This window comes from Centropristis striata, chromosome 3 (genome assembly GCF_030273125.1).
Source record: "Centropristis striata isolate RG_2023a ecotype Rhode Island chromosome 3, C.striata_1.0, whole genome shotgun sequence".
In the NCBI taxonomy this organism is placed as follows: Eukaryota; Metazoa; Chordata; class Actinopteri; order Perciformes; family Serranidae; genus Centropristis; species Centropristis striata.
In genome coordinates, this window is record NC_081519.1 from 27,378,629 (window position 1) to 27,394,731 (window position 16,103).

General features: G+C 39.1%; 1 protein-coding gene across 2 annotated transcripts in view; it reads left to right on the plus strand.

The window, feature by feature from the left end:
• The window catches only part of LOC131968891 (receptor-type tyrosine-protein phosphatase gamma-like), a 519,997-nt gene that overhangs the window by 484,961 nt on the left and 18,933 nt on the right, over positions 1-16,103 (plus strand). For both annotated transcript variants that reach the window (XM_059329944.1, XM_059329943.1), the window contains 6 exons: positions 4,261-4,352; positions 10,436-10,532; positions 12,358-12,440; positions 13,089-13,223; positions 13,600-13,734; positions 15,611-15,786. In XM_059329944.1, coding sequence (XP_059185927.1) covers positions 4,261-4,352; positions 10,436-10,532; positions 12,358-12,440; positions 13,089-13,223; positions 13,600-13,734; positions 15,611-15,786 — 718 coding nt within the window. The remainder of the gene's footprint in view (positions 1-4,260; positions 4,353-10,435; positions 10,533-12,357; positions 12,441-13,088; positions 13,224-13,599; positions 13,735-15,610; positions 15,787-16,103) is intronic.

Genomic DNA, 16,103 nt, shown 5'->3' on the forward strand with positions numbered 1-16,103 from the left:
AGCAGAGTGCACTGCAAATTATTTGTTTCTTATAAAGATAAAACAAACTTTAGATTTAGAAGTGTTAGATAATGTATCTTGTTTTAAGAGTTAATTACTTATTTTAAGTGTTCAACATGCTTATTTCTAGATTTAATAATCTTAATTCAAGAAATCTTGACAAGTGAAATCATCTGTCCATGCAGCAAGATTATTTCCCTCAGATTTAGTGGTTTTATCTTGTTTTTAGACACACCTTTTTTTGCAGTGAAGCCTTTCTTAGTTTTGCTAACTGCTGTTCTGATAGATACAAACACATGTGAACGTATAAAACTATTCAGTTGGCCACAGAGCAGATTAACCAGGCATACATGTGGATTGTAGCTGATCAGTTGTATTGATCATCGACTTGAGTGGTAAAAAATGTTTTCCCCATGAATGAAAATGTGTGTATAGTGGGGCGGATTAGCTAAATATTTTACACCAATCGTTCACTTTGTGATAAAAGCATGAAATTTGGTAGATGTGTTGGTGAATATGTTTCAAACAAATCTGGATATTGGGCCACTTCAAAAGCGCCCCCTAGTGGCCGTGGCAGGCATTTGTTAAACGAATAAATCAATTATGAATAAAAACTGCCCTTTTAATAATACCAACTGGTGATGAATTGTATATTGTTGGAAAACCTGATTAGTCACCTTTACAACGAGGTACATCTTGTAAGGATCTTGCATTCATGGAATGAGCAACGGGGCTAAACGTGTGGGTAGCACCCCCCAAAAATGTGCATCCCCTGTGGGGCGGATTAGCTCAATAAATCACAAGAATTGTTTATTTTGTGATAGAAGCACACAATTTGGTGGATGTGTTGGTGGATATGTTTCAAACAAATCTGTATATTAGGCCATCGCAAAATCGCCCCCTAGTGGCCATAGCAGTCATTTTCTTCATTAAAATGACTAAAAATATTTAAATTATTTCTTAAAATATTTAAAAAATGTAAATTAAATATACAAACGTAAATTAAAAAATGTAAATACACATATTAAATTAACAAAAATCCAGTTAGACACTTTCAGTTATTTTTCCTGCCCCACCACAATTGGGCTAGCCATCGAGCTAGCTAGCAAATGAGCTAGCTAGCATTTGCTTCCTGGGACAATCAGTGCAGTGGACTGTCCATCAAGGTATGTCTAAATATTTTATTTCACCTGTTATAATTATGAATAAAATATGCTATGAACATCATAAAGGCTAAAGAGAAAAACAATCATCATGGGCCTTGGCGGAAAAGTAAATTAGCAAGATAGCAAAAATAGGTACTTAAGCTAGCTAGTTAGCTTGGAACATGTATCAGTGGCTGTTGGGTGTGAAAGCTTAATAAGACACTGTTAAATTATGTCCTGTGGAATGTGGACATCTCTCTCTGCGCACACACACACACACACACACACAGGCACACACACGAACACATACACTATATGTCATATGTCTCCTTTGCTCATGTGGTTCTTTTATAAAAAATGTATTTTATAACTCCATCACAGTTAGTCAGGCGGCTTAGGACCAGATTTGAGAAGAAAGGGGACACGCCGGACAAAAGCACCAAAAATTTTCCACATTCTCCCTATCACCAAAAGTTTCAACTTTTGGTAGGAGTCACTTCATCAAGATTGCAGATCGGAGATGGCAGCCATATAAGCCATAAGCCATAAGTCTATGAGAACCAATATATCTTTCAAGCCACTTAGAAGGTCAATCTTGGTGTCAAAATATACATTTTCTGGGTCAAAGAATCATTTAAAGCTATTGAGAATATCACTAGATGAGTCACTGTAAATAATTTGTTGATCAAGATCTGACATGAGATGAAAGCGTACCCTTGATTTTTTTGAGCAGTGTACATGGCAGCTAATCCACACTCTCCCGTGAACATAGATTCCAAACATTTTCAACTCAGGATTCCCTGCTGCAGCACTTGAAGCGAGTTGCCCAGTCTGAGCAAAGCATTCCATGCCAGTAACCACAGCCATCAGAAGTTTTTTTTTTTGCGATGGCCCAATATCCAGATTCATTAAACATGTATTCAGCAATGAGTGTACCAAATTTGATGCTTTTATCACAAAATGAACTATTGTTCAGCTTATCCGCCCCACTATTAGCCTTTATGATGTTCATAGCATATTTTATTCATAATTATAACAGGTGAAATAAAATATTTAGCATACCTTGATGGACAGTCCATTGCACGGATTGTCCCAGGAAGCAAATGCCAGCTAGCTCATTTTAAATATTTTAAGAAATAATTTAAGTATTTTTAGTAATTTTAACGAAGAAAATGACTGCTATGGCCACTAGGGGGCGAATTTGCGATGGCCTAATATACAGATTTGTTTGAAACATATCCACCAACACATCCACTAAATTGTGTGCTTCTATCTCAAAATAAACAATTCTTGTGATTTATTGAGCTAATCCGCCCCACAGGGGATGCACATTTTTGGGGGGTGCTACCCACACGTTCAGCCTCGTTGCTCATTCCATGAATGCACGATCCTTACAAGATGTACCTCGTTGTAAAGGTGACTAATCAGGCATTCCAACAATATACAATTCATCACCAGTTGGTATTATTAAAAGGGCAGTTTTTATTCATAATTGATTTATTCGTATAACAAATGCCTGCCACGGCCACTAGGGGGCACTTTTGAGGTGGCCCAATATCCAGATTTGTTTGAAACATATTCACCAACACATCTACCAAATTTCATGCTTTTATCACAAAGTGAACGATTGTTCAGCTAATCCGCCCCACTAGTAAGAGTTGTCTGACACATGACTGTAGAGAAAACAGCCAGATAGAAAATCTCTGGAGGAAAACCTGTCTCTGTTTCTGTTGTACTTTTGCATTGTCAGTTGGAGAACAACATGCAGAACTAAAAGAACACTCCAGCAATTAAGTGGGACAAAATGTCACTTCAGTCATGCAAACTGGTGTTTTACTGCTGTATATATTATGGAAACAAAAGGACAACTATCCCAGATACAATACATGCACCGTTGTAAGTGATGGTACTCCACTGTCAGTAAAATCCATCAAAGCAATACAAACAGATTGGATCAGTTCTCCATGTAGCTAATTGGCTTTTGCAACCCTCTGCCTAACACTCAGCAGCCTGCTGTGTTTACTGACACAAATCATTTTGACATATTTGCATACCTAAATGAGCGTCTCGCAAGGCACAAAGTGTGAGCAAGTGAGTGTATGCTCTTGTTAATATTTGATGAAGACTAAACTGAGGGGCGCTGTGAGAGCGTTTTAGCTGCCGTGTGGTGTTTTTCACCCTTTTCAATGAACAGCCTCTAGTCCTCTGGGTCAAGTTGAGCTTTTTATGCTGTCAGTGTTGAAGAACAACTAGCACTTTGCAACTGATTATATGTGTGATTGTTCACCAGCTGATGGAACGTGCGCTCCAGTCTTATGCTTTCCTGCTAAAAGCTTTCACAAGCAACACAACATCATAACAATAAACATAAATATGTCCAATGTAAGCTTTCTTGTATGTTTTTTAATTATTTGTTCCTAAATGTAAAGCAGTGCAACTGACTGAAGTCATTATTCTTGGCAGGGATAATGGAAGGAATATATTTGAAGCACCATTACCATGAGTGCATAAGTTAGCATTTGCCCTTAACCCTTAATTTTGATTCATTGATTGCAAAAGACATGTTTCTCAGCATGTATCATTATAACACAAGGGCACAATTTTCTCTTTTTCCTCTTCTCTGTGGTTGAATAAGACTTTATAAGCATTCATGGACCCAGAAGTGAATTTCTCATCAATTTGAGGTGAGAAATCGGCTCTGTAGGTGTTGATATCTGTAAGACAGTTTAAATACTAAGGAGCACACCTGACTCATCTCATTCAGTCACCTGAACTGTCTTCACAGTTGATTTGTTGTATCAGATGTGCTCTTGCTTGGTTGGATCTAAACCTGCAGCCACGGGGCCTCTCATGGATCAGTCTGACACCCTGCACTACACCGGTCTGAAAGGGAGTAATTGATTTGACAAAACAATAGAATTTCATCTGGCACAACGTCACTCACAAGTCGCGTAATACTTGTGTACTTTACCTTTATTTGTCAAAGGCAGGCTGCTCCGTTTTTGTCTACTGTCAAATTTAGAAGTCGTCTAGAGTCAGCAGTTGGGAGGGGGGCGGGAGCAAGTCACTGTTCCTGTAGAGCAGGTTTAACCTTTGCCTCTTCTCGTCCCTGCAGATGACATGGAGGCCATTCCAGTCAAGCAATTCATCAAACACGTCTCTGAACTCTACTCAAATAACCAACATGGGTTCTCTAAAGATTTTGAGGTAAGCAGTCAAGTTGTGTATGTGCAAAACAAACATTATTCAGATTTTCCTTTATTGTCAATGAAATAAGCCATTAACCCGTCCAAATGTATACTTAAACACACATACAATATGACAGAGGTGGACAGGACAGGGAGACAGAGCTGAAAGAAAAGAAATACAGCACAAATTGAGGAAAGGAGGAAAACACTATGAAAAAAACCTCAGCAACATAAGCACATACATAATACACTTCATAACATGAACAGATATAATATACAATTGCTGCATTCTTGGACCTGCAGTCGATATATTGCCCAAGCTCCTCATCGCCTGATATATTCAGTACATTTTGGAAACACACCCACATTTGAACACACACACTATCAGATGCTGAGTGCCAGGCGATGATAAACTTGTTTAAGAATGTACAAGAGCAGGTCACCACCACAGACTGTGGCACAGGCCACTGTGTCAGATAAGAAGTAGCTCTTATCTGATTCTTTGCAGAGTTATGTGCACAGAAAATGCACATGTAGTGGGTCACTAAAATATATTGTTCAGTCATTTTTCAGAAGAGCTCCCTTTGTTTATAAGCTTGAGGGGGACTAAAATATGACTTATCTACTGTCTAAATACACACCCACACCAAATAAATACTGAAAGCAGTGATAGTAAGAGACAATGAAGACAATAAAAGGCTGCATACTGAATGACTATGATTACAGCAGAGAAAAAGACAGAAGTTGGCTTGCTTTAGCACAGCAGCCAAAGCTGCCTCAGTCCTCTTCTCTGAAAAAGAAAAGTGTGTGGACTGAGTTAGACCCTTGAATGAGTAACTTAATAGTTACACTGCCAATGTGTCCCCTCCCCTTCACCTCTATGCTCCGCTATAGGCTGACAAGAAAGTACTTTAGAAAGAGAACCCCTTCTCAAATGAAATGATCCTACTCCCACATCCTCCTCATCTCTGCTGTCCCAGTGTCTTATACTGACAGAGTGTAGTCTGTGTAGTGAGGACATCAATCATCACTATTTAGTCTGAACTATACTGCCCTACGAAGCCTAACTGCACTCTGTTTTTGCATTACTATTAGAACCTTTTACGGCAATGCAGTAACTATTTTTGGGGGGTCAAAGGTGAAATAAGCCATATCAATACATGGTGAAATAAGTGTCATATCACTTATCTATATATAACCAATTTTCTGTTTTAATAACCAGCTAAAACATGTTAAAAACCTTTAAAGCAGTTTTTCTCTGTTGTACCTTTTGCATAGTCGTTGCAGTTAGGCTTTGTAGGGCAGAATAGTATAATGGCATTGTTGTCACCCAGCCAACTAAACTAAAGTACCAGTGTTCCAGAAATTGAGTGAAATTCTACAAACATGCTTGGTGTATAAGTGCTCATCCTATAGTTATCAGAGAAAAGCCTGACTAAATCAAAAATAGTCAGCAGAGATCAAGCAGGTGGTACAGCTGTGGGTGATGTGAGAGCAACATACTCCACCATGTCTGCACACAAAGTGTTGAGTAAGCAGCATGGTATGCACATTATCTTCCCAAAGGCTCCTACACTGATGCCTTTTTCTGATGCACATTCAGAGCAGTCATTTTCCAAAACACCAGCAAAACAATGACATCATGACCAACATAGAAATTAGTAAATGCTCATGGATAGTCCCATAGCTGCTAATAGTTCCAACATTCCATTTATAAAATAGTCTGACCTTCTTTTATAGTTGTCTTTCCCTAATAAGATGACAAACTCGGATATTATGGAAATATAGGCTATTATTATCTTAACCTAGCCTGGCTAACGCCAGACTATATCACAAATGAAATATAGTCTGGAGACCACCTATTCATTTTCCCGTAGAGGAGGCGTGGTTTACGATTTTCCAGAGCCGTTTATCGGGCGCTACGAATGTCTATCATAAGTGTTGTGCGGAGCTCTAAGCCAATCGTATCAAATACCAGATGACGTATGTAGAGACGACAACGACCGGGGTCAGGCTAAACCCCATTAACTTAACCACTAACGGGGCTAGTTGGTAAATAAGGCTTCTGCCAAATCCAGTTGGAAGCAAGGCTAAAACATCCTTTTTGGTGGTGATAAAGGAGTGTAAAGCCAAATGTTGTTCTTCTTTTAAAATAAGAACACCGTCTACAGCTAGATCGACAGAGAGCTTGTCGTCTGCTGCAGCCATGTTGGATCCGTAAGCAAACTACAAGCTTCTGCCTGTTGAATAGTACGCGTCATCGTCTTGCCGTCGTCCCTCCCCGTTCTGTGATTGGATACCAAAAGCAGGGCTAAGAATCGACCATGGATTCCATGCCGTCTTGCAGTTCGAAACAAAATCGAGCGCACAAGTTGGCAGGTGTATACCCAGGCTAATCTTAACCCGTTTTTCTCTGAACTATGCTACCGCAACACCTGAATTTCCACCATGGGATCAATAAAGGAATATCTAATCTTATTACACAAAATTGGGCTACAGATGGAAGGTAGGGAAGCCAATGATCCCATCCTTACGGTTTACTTGCCTGTATCCGGCATCCTTGCCCAGTTGACAGTCTTCAAACTCAACCTTCATTTCGATCTCAACTGCCCAGCTCTTAAGTTGTATGACTACATCACATTGACAATATCTACCCACAGACAGACATACAGACATATAAACACCTAGTACTCAAAACCTTTTCTATAGGTAGATCCTGCTACAGTAGGTGTCTCCAGGACCGTATTCTGTCATGAAGACACACAAGGTATCATTACACACAGAGACTCACGAGGTGAAAACAATACAACCTCAACCTTAAACTGCTGTACAGGAGCTGGTTAAAACAATGTTTTGGCTAACAGCTACACAGATGCATGGAAATGCAAGCCACTATGCAGTCTGTGTAGACTGCTACACTACAGCTCTCTCTGGTTATGAAGTGTTACTAGAAAAACAAGAGTGAAGCAGCACGTTAGACGGCACTCTCCACCACCACCATCATCAAATAAAAAAAGGAAGGAAAATCTTTTGAAAGAAATCTGTTCATCACTTCGGTAGAGTGCCACACACTCACAGGATTTTCTGTATGACAAGAATCAATGAAACTGTTTTGGAGGCTCATGGTGGACCATCCTTGATCTATCTCTAAGGTAGCAATATTAGTGGATTGTTTTTATATGTGTGAATGCATTTGTGTGCATGCAAATATCAAGTGTCTCTTACTTATGGTTGACTTTAACAGTGTATATATGGCCAGTCTGTGAACCATCCGCTGATGACATCACCTGGCTATGTGTCAACTTCTTCAGTCACATCTTGTCTATTCCCAATATACCTGCAACCTGATCTGCTCACCCAAAATGAATCCCCTTCCCAATCAGTATGATGAATCAATGTTTAATGGCGCTAAAACAGGGCGGTCAGCCTGTAAAGCTCCAGAGGAAATGAGGCCAAGGGGTCAGAGCCAAATCCAGAGCCTGCCTTCCCTGTTGGCCATGCTGAGCTAGCAGCCAACAGCTGTTTGCTTGGCAGGAACTCCACATTAAACACTGACATATTTTCACAGGCTGCTTAAGCTAGAATTGCTCTCTGTAATTTTTAGGACTGTAAGCAACAGCCACGAGGCAGTATCCATAGAGGAAAATAATTAGGAAAAAAATATAGGAAGTAAACAAGAAAACTCCAGGCTGAATCCTGTAATTGATTTTCAGTCTAAATTTGCACATAAATGGAGCCCTGCCTGTGAGCTAGTCGAGCCAGGCAACTGGAGCTTTGTTGCCATACACATGACAAGCCCCACTCCTCATACATCCTCCACCAGAACACTCCCTCTGTCCAACCTGGCGCTCTGTTTAAGATGACAGTAATCCTCCGCTCTCCCTCTGCTGCTAATGCTGCTGCTGCTGCATCTGTACGGTGGCCCCGAGAGCTCACAGCGCTTCAACTTAAGAAAACACATGCAAATACACAAAACACAAGCAAATTGAGAAAACATCTTCATCATTTTGACACCACAAGCGCAGCATTTAGAAAATGCTGCAAAGACCACAACACAACAGAAGTGTTTCAGGAGGACACTAAAAAGTGATGCACACGTCTGGACACGCATGTGATATTATCAAGTTATTTCAATATAAATATAATTTCATGTTATAACGTTAAAACATGAAATTATCAAATTTTTTCATGATAATGATATTTTCATGTTATAACGCGATAAATAGCGTTAGCCCGCTAGCCCGTATCAATACACTGCAGTTAAACATATCAAATAAATGCACATTTTAGTTGGTCTTTCTCAAGGACACCGAGTTGGTCTTGGTCTTGCTAACCCGCTAACGTTAGCACACTATTGATCGCCGGCTAACGTTAGCATGTTATTGATCGTTGGCTAACGTTAGCATGTTATTGATTGCCGGCTAACGTTAGCATGTTATTGATCATTGGCTAACGTTAGCATGTTATTGATCATTGGCTAACGTTAGCATGTTATTGATTGCTGGCTAACGTTAATATACTGATTGCTGGTTAACGTTAGCATGCTATGATCGTTATAACGTTATAACGTGAAATTATCATTATCTTGAAATAACGTGATAATATCACAAACGTGTCCGGACGTGTGCATCACTTTAAAGTGCCCTCTGGAAACACATCTGTTGTGTTCTGATCTATTTGTAGCATGTTTTCTAAATGCTGCACTTGTGTTTTGTGTATTTGCATGTGTTTTCTTAAGTTGCAGCACTGTGAGCTCTCAGGGTCACCGTACATCTGTACTGCCGCTTGCTTTCTCAGCCTCACCACCACCCCAGCATCCACCAGTAGGCTCCGACAGGGATTTACTACATACACATACTACTACACTTCTCAATATCTAATGTAACTGCCTGAGGAATGGTGAAGTTGGAGCCTAGACGCCCGATCTAACATGTTCTGTGTTGCATTAAACATACAGTGCTTAATGTGAGTTGTCTGATCGAACTCAAGCACTTGTTATAGCTGTTAGTTTCCAAAATGTACCATGCCCCGAGACAGGAAAATCAATGATTTTGCCAAGCAAGTACTGTAGCTTATTTAAGCACAATGATGAAAAAAGGGAACGATGGAGAATCAGGTTGTTGAGGAAGTTGAGGATCCTGAGGAACAGGTAGAACTAGGAGAGCAGCTTTTGTGTAAGAGACATAGACAGCTATGACAGTATTGTGTGGTGGATGTGAAGTGATTATACACACAGTTAGACGGAGAGCAAGGCATCTTAAAATAAATCAACCAACTCAAGTTTTATTGAAATCCCATTGAGTACACAGTAACAAACTGACTGATTAATAAAAATGTTGAAAAAGAGATACCCTATGAAAACCACCTGTACTGTACATCACTTATCTGCTTTTTTCATCTCCAAAACCATGATACAACAACTGTAGCCAACTCACTGGCAGACAAGGCTTTAAATCCAAAGCAAGTATCAGCCCCGATCCCCTTACACCAGGGGTAGGCAAGCTGAGGCTCTGGATCCACATGTGGCTCTTCAGGCCATCTGCATTGGCTCTCTGTGGCCATGAGAAAAAAAATATCCGAAATAAAATGGTTATGTTTTTACATTAAATGTTTTTATTTATCATTAGTGTAGGCCCAAAGCTATTTGTATTCTAGTTGTAAAAGCTAGTTGTAAAAAGGCATAGCTTACATATAGCATTAAACATTTTTTTTCATATTTTAGTCAACTTAAATGTCTACACCCTGGTGCCTTAAGCTCTAAATTTTGTCAACGTCAAAGGTAGTTTTGATTTTTTTTATAACTAGGCAAGCTTTCAATTCCAAATTTGCACTTGGGTTCTTGCTACATTCTGACAAAATCATATTAATACATTTTCATTATGACCTATTGGTAATGCTGGTAGGCTAATTAAGACTTAGTAGGCTGTTTTATCCTCATTGGAAGGCTCCAAATAAGGTTGCAGCTCCATTACAAAATTTTTTTGTCTCTTTTTGGCCAATGATTGCTCTTTTGATAGTAAAGGTTGCTGTGTGTGTGTGTGTGTGTGTGTGTGTGTGTGTGTGTGTGTGTGTGTGTGTGTGTGTGTGTGTTTCCTTCCCCAGGAGGTTCAACGGTGCACTGCCGATATGAAGATCACGTCAGAGTACTCCAACCACCCTGACAACAAGCACAAGAACAGATATATCAACATAGTGGCCTGTGAGTGCACACCCCGGCCTCTGTCTTTCATGTATTACACACTATGATGTCAACAACTTTAACTTTTGCAATTTATAGATCTGCAGTGAGTGTTGGGCAAGATATATCTGTTTTTCTGAAGACATGAAAAGAGATATACAACATTTGCTACGCAAGTCAGTTCATGTTTAAATAATGTCTGGTCATCTGGTAAAAGTGTTAAAATATATTGAACATATTTGTCAAACACATTGTTATTTCCTGAATTAAGCGTCAACTTTTAGACTCTACATTCATTTGACAAATTGCTCCAAAATTACGACTCAGTTCAGCCAGTCCACAAATCTCCCCTTTATGTCAAACTAGTCACAGCTCTGACATGAATTATATCCACAGCAGTTTCATTCAATGTTCACTCATGTTGCAACCAATTCAAGCTCCACACTGTATATTTTGTCCGTCAGTTTTCATTTAATGTTTGTTCAGCATACTGAGTTGTGATAGCAAAAAAATATTTTTGGGCCAATTTTATACACCTGCTGTGTAAACACCTCAGACTGATGGTTTGAAATACTAAGTTAATCAAAAATAATTTCCAGATACAAGTTTATTCAATTTGACGTGTTTTGATCATTTAAACTTATCAATAGGCTCATTGTTGTGGGTTTTTACCAATTTTCACTGAAAAACATCTGTGTTTTTGCTGAGGTTTAAGCTTATTTATGTTTTAAAAGTTATGTTTCATTGTCCAAAAAGGCACCTTTCATCATAGTTTACTCTTAGGGGGGTTTTGCAGCAAGGTAATACTTCAAAGAGGGGACTGTGATGAGAAGAAACCCAGAAAGAAAGAATCACAAAAAAGTGTTCTTCCTTTGGAGAGCATTAGTTTACACTGCAACTACACTGTAAAAAAAAAAGTTAAATTTACGGTAAAATACCGGCAGCTGTGGTTGCCAGAACTCTACCGTAAAAAATACAGTGAGTTTTCTTCTGTAAATTTAAATGTAAAATCAGCATGGACTGTAATTTAGACTGAGTAGTGCCTTTATTTTTTGTCCTTGTGACATAATGGTATTTCTCCATTAATTTTACATGAAAAAAACGGTGTGTTTTCTACAGTTTATAGGTTTTGCACTATTCCTTAATTTACAGTAATTACAAGCGTCTACTACGTTGATATTACATTTTTATTTTTACGCCCTGTTTCTGATGCAATTTGACAGTGTTTTACTGTCATTTCTACAAACATTTTTTAGAGTGTATCATGGTACTAAGCCATGCAGCATCCTGAGTGCAAGTGAGCTGCATCACCCAAATCAGCAGAGTACTCCCTCATGTTGATGATTTTCCCAAATGATATCATGAAAGGAAAGTTCACATAATGACCCCAACAACATATATAGAATCCTGAGATATTTCTCTGAACCAAAGTGTGAGTTAATGGTTAAACAGACCACTATCCACTCACCATCCTCACCCTTGGGCTCCCCCACTGGCAGAGCAAACACTTACCACAAACCCTGGAGTGCAGAAGCACCACACACAGGCTTCACCACATCAGTCTGATGAATATTTCACAACCATTGGCTGTTTCTGAAAGCAGTTCAGTCTTGAGTTATTGGAGTGCATGCTGGAAGCAAAGGGCAGGTAGCATGCTGTTTAGCTGTCTGTAAATTGCTAGACAACCCAGTTTGACCATTGTTTCAACCACAAAGGTTAATGTGCTTCCTGGTTTTGGCAGGGCACCAAGATAACAGCATATTATGGACAGTGCTGTGTTAGGGTTACAGGTCAGCGCTTGCCGTGGTTTCAGTCACATAAACACACTCACTGTTTTACTGCTCAGATGACCACAGCAGGGTGAAGCTGAGGCCGCTGGCCGGGAAGGACTCCAAACACACCGACTACATCAATGCCAACTATGTGGATGTGAGTGCTTCCATTGGGATATTTCAAATACTGATCTCTGTCTATGTGTTTGTATAATAAGAGTACCGGTATTTATTTTAGAGATGCTGACTCCAAGAACAAACACAAAACAGTAAATAATACCAAATATATCTTGGATATAATCTTCATTTTGAAATAATTTTGATTGTGATACTATAGTACAGGGATGGGCAACTTAAATGCTGGAGGGGGCCACAATTGTTCATAGACACTACCACAGGGCCACATATAGGACCGTGCCCTTAACCAGATATGATGAAACTGCATTTTTAAACCTTTACAGTGCAGTAACTTAACATATTTCATGCTCAAATGCATGTAGAACAGTATAAATAGGAATACAAAAGGATTGAAGCGAATAAAAAAATAACCACTTGCTGTGATTTCTTTTCAACAGTAGACCAACATTAATTGCAAGAAGTAATTTTGTGCATTTTTACACAGCACTTTTAAGATTTCATGCTCAAATGCATGTAGTTGTACTGAGGTCCACTTCAAGTGAGGGTGCGGGCCGTATGTGGCCCCCGGGCCTCCAGTTGCCCATCCCTGATATAGTTTATTTATGTCATTTCCAATTTCCACTTGTTGATAAACTAATCTGTCTATTCTGTGTCATTCATCCCTCAGGGTTATAATAAGTCTAAAGCTTACATCGCAGCCCAGGGACCTCTCAAGTCAACCTTTGAGGACTTTTGGCGGATGGTGTGGGAACAAAATACGTGCATCATTGTCATGATCACCAACTTAGTGGAGAAAGGCCGGGTATGTTCTGACTCTCACACAAACTCAGTGGAGATTTTAGGACATTTAAGGTGAGGTCTCTAGAGAAAACACCTCACCACAAAAACCATATACACTGTAAAAAATGTTTGTAGAAATTACAGTAAAACACTGTCAAATTGCATGAGAAATAGGGCGTAAAATTGCATCTTACCATAGTTTTTTTTGTTTTGTTTTTAAAGAAAGAAGAAAGATATCACCATAGTACACTTTTTATCACCGTAAAAACAAGGAATAATACAAAACATTTGAGAAAACTGTAGAAAACTCACAATTTTACTGTAAAAATATAATATTTTACCGTTGATTAAACAGTTTGTGGTGTGTGTGTGTGTGTGTGTGTTTGTTTATTCTACAGAGAAAATGTGACCAGTATTGGCCATCAGAGAACAGTGAAGAGTATGGCAACATGGTTGTCACGCTGAAAAGCACTAAAGTTCATGCCTGCTACACTGTTCGCCGCTTCACATTGCGCATCGCTAAACTGAAAAAGGTGAGAATAAGGGCAGAAGAGGAAGAAGTGGCCTCCAAAGTATACTACTATCTAGGTTGTGTGTATTATTTATAAAGCAAATGTAATTTTAAAAAGAAAACGACCAAAAGTGCTGTAAAATAAAAGATACTAAATAACATGACATGGTAAGAGACTGTTCTCCCCCAAAATACTGTCCACAGTAGTTTGTTACAACCTGTATTGACATTTATACTTAGCTGCACGCTCTAGTGGCCATATCATTATGAATGATGCCAAGTCTTCAAATCAGTACTGGTTGTCAAAATATATGGCGATGGCCATAAATCAAGATGTGGCCAACCAAAATGCAAAAGGTTGAGGCTTCAAAACCATAGTCCACAAACCAATGGGTGACATCACAGTGACTATGTTCACTCTTGTAATACAGTCTAGGAGCTGTACAGTAACCTGTGACCCATAGACGTCTTTACAACTTGTAAAAAATCAACAAGTTGACAACTCTTTAAGATTACCTGTTATTTACTCATTTCTAACACTGATTTTTTTAGCCATGGACAACAATGTCAGTTTTAACCAATGTGTGGGTGAGGATCATACGTTTCCTCTGGCTGTTTAGTTGCCTATCACAATTTAAATGCTAAGGATCCTCTTATTTCTTTGTCCTTTTTCTTTTTCTTTTTTTAGCCTATGAAAAATTAATATTTGGAATTGTATGAGTGCAAGTTTCATATTTTCTGAAATTAAATCAATACATTTTAAATGACTCCCATTTCAGTTTCACTCTTTTTCTCCACTACTATATTTTTAGGTGAACAAACACATCATTGGACTTTCTATCTTTAACACAACTCTTCCAACTTTAGTTTTCTATAATTAAAAACAAACATAAAATAATTCCTGCAGTGCTACCTGCTCAATGCTGGTTTTAAGATACAGCCCATTACAATGAATACATCAACTTTTTTATTTGTTTTTATTTTAATTTAGGCAAATGATGATTTGATTTTTATTGAGGAATCCACACATGAAACTACAGACTACAATTGCAGATATAACATTCATGAAGGACTTGATTTTCTTATTTCTAATTAGGGGGGGATACTTTGTCCTGTCAGTAGCAACTTCAGCATTCTATGTCTGAGTGCTTTGAAAGTCTTACAAATTGTAATTGAAATGTCATTGCGCCTGGTTGGACTCAGATGGTAGAGCAGTCACCTACTGATCCCAAGGTCAGTGGTTTGATCCCCGGCCATGCAGTCATGCAGGGCAGTCTGTTAAAGAATCGGGCTTGTAACTGGAGGGTTGCCAGTTTGAATCCCAGGACTGACAGGTCAAGGCTGAGGTACCAAACCTCCACTGCTCCCTGGGTGCAGTAATGTGCTGCACCACAGCATGGTGTGTGTTCACTGGTGTGTAAAGGAGAGGTTGGAAATGTCCCTGTTGTGGCAATATTAAGGGAATTTTCATCTAATCTTAATCATAATTTACGTGTACAAGTATCCCTGGCCACAATACTGAACACCAAATTGCTCCTGATGTGTGCCATTAGTGTGTGAGTGCGTGTGAATGTTAACCTTACTGGTGAGCAGGTGGCACCTTGCATGGTCGCCCCATGCTAGCCCCATGCCCCAGTGTATGAATGAGTTTGTGAATGAGTGAATGATTGTAATGAGCTCCTTGTTCACTTATTAAGTTTAGTATTTAAGTGGATCTTTAAAAGTTGTGGGTAAATGCAATGACCCAAACCATATTTAAAGGTCACTAAGTTCATGTAAATTGTGCTTTCTTTGTCCCCTTGGCGTGATGCTTTTAAAACCGACTTGTCTTTTTTTTTTCCTCTAACCTAGCTAACCAACATCTCTTTCTTCTCTCTTTCTTCTTTTCCTCCATCCAGGGTGGGAAGGGGAACCCAAAGGCGAGGGCCCAGGGTGAAAGGACGGTGCTCCAGTATCATTACACCCAGTGGCCCGACATGGGTGTCCCTGAGTACACTCTGCCTGTCCTCACCTTTGTTCGCAGGTCTTCAGCCGCCCAGATGCCTGACATGGGACCCATGCTTGTCCACTGCAGGTAATGTCTCTACACTGTTTTTCCTTTTTTGTAACTGCAGTCATCATTCTGTTCTGTTCCATCTATCTTTGACCTACATTAATTTGACAGTGTTGTCATTGAACACATTAACTGTAAATTCCTGTTCAAAGAATTTATTTTTGTACACTGAGTTTATATAATAATAATAATAATTAAACATTTTATTCATAGAGCATTTTTCAGGAAGCTCAAAGACACTTTACAAATGAGAAGCACAATTTAAACAAACAACAACAAAAGCAATTTAAAAGCACGGTCAGAAAACAGATAGAGATATAATACAAAATAACTAAAAT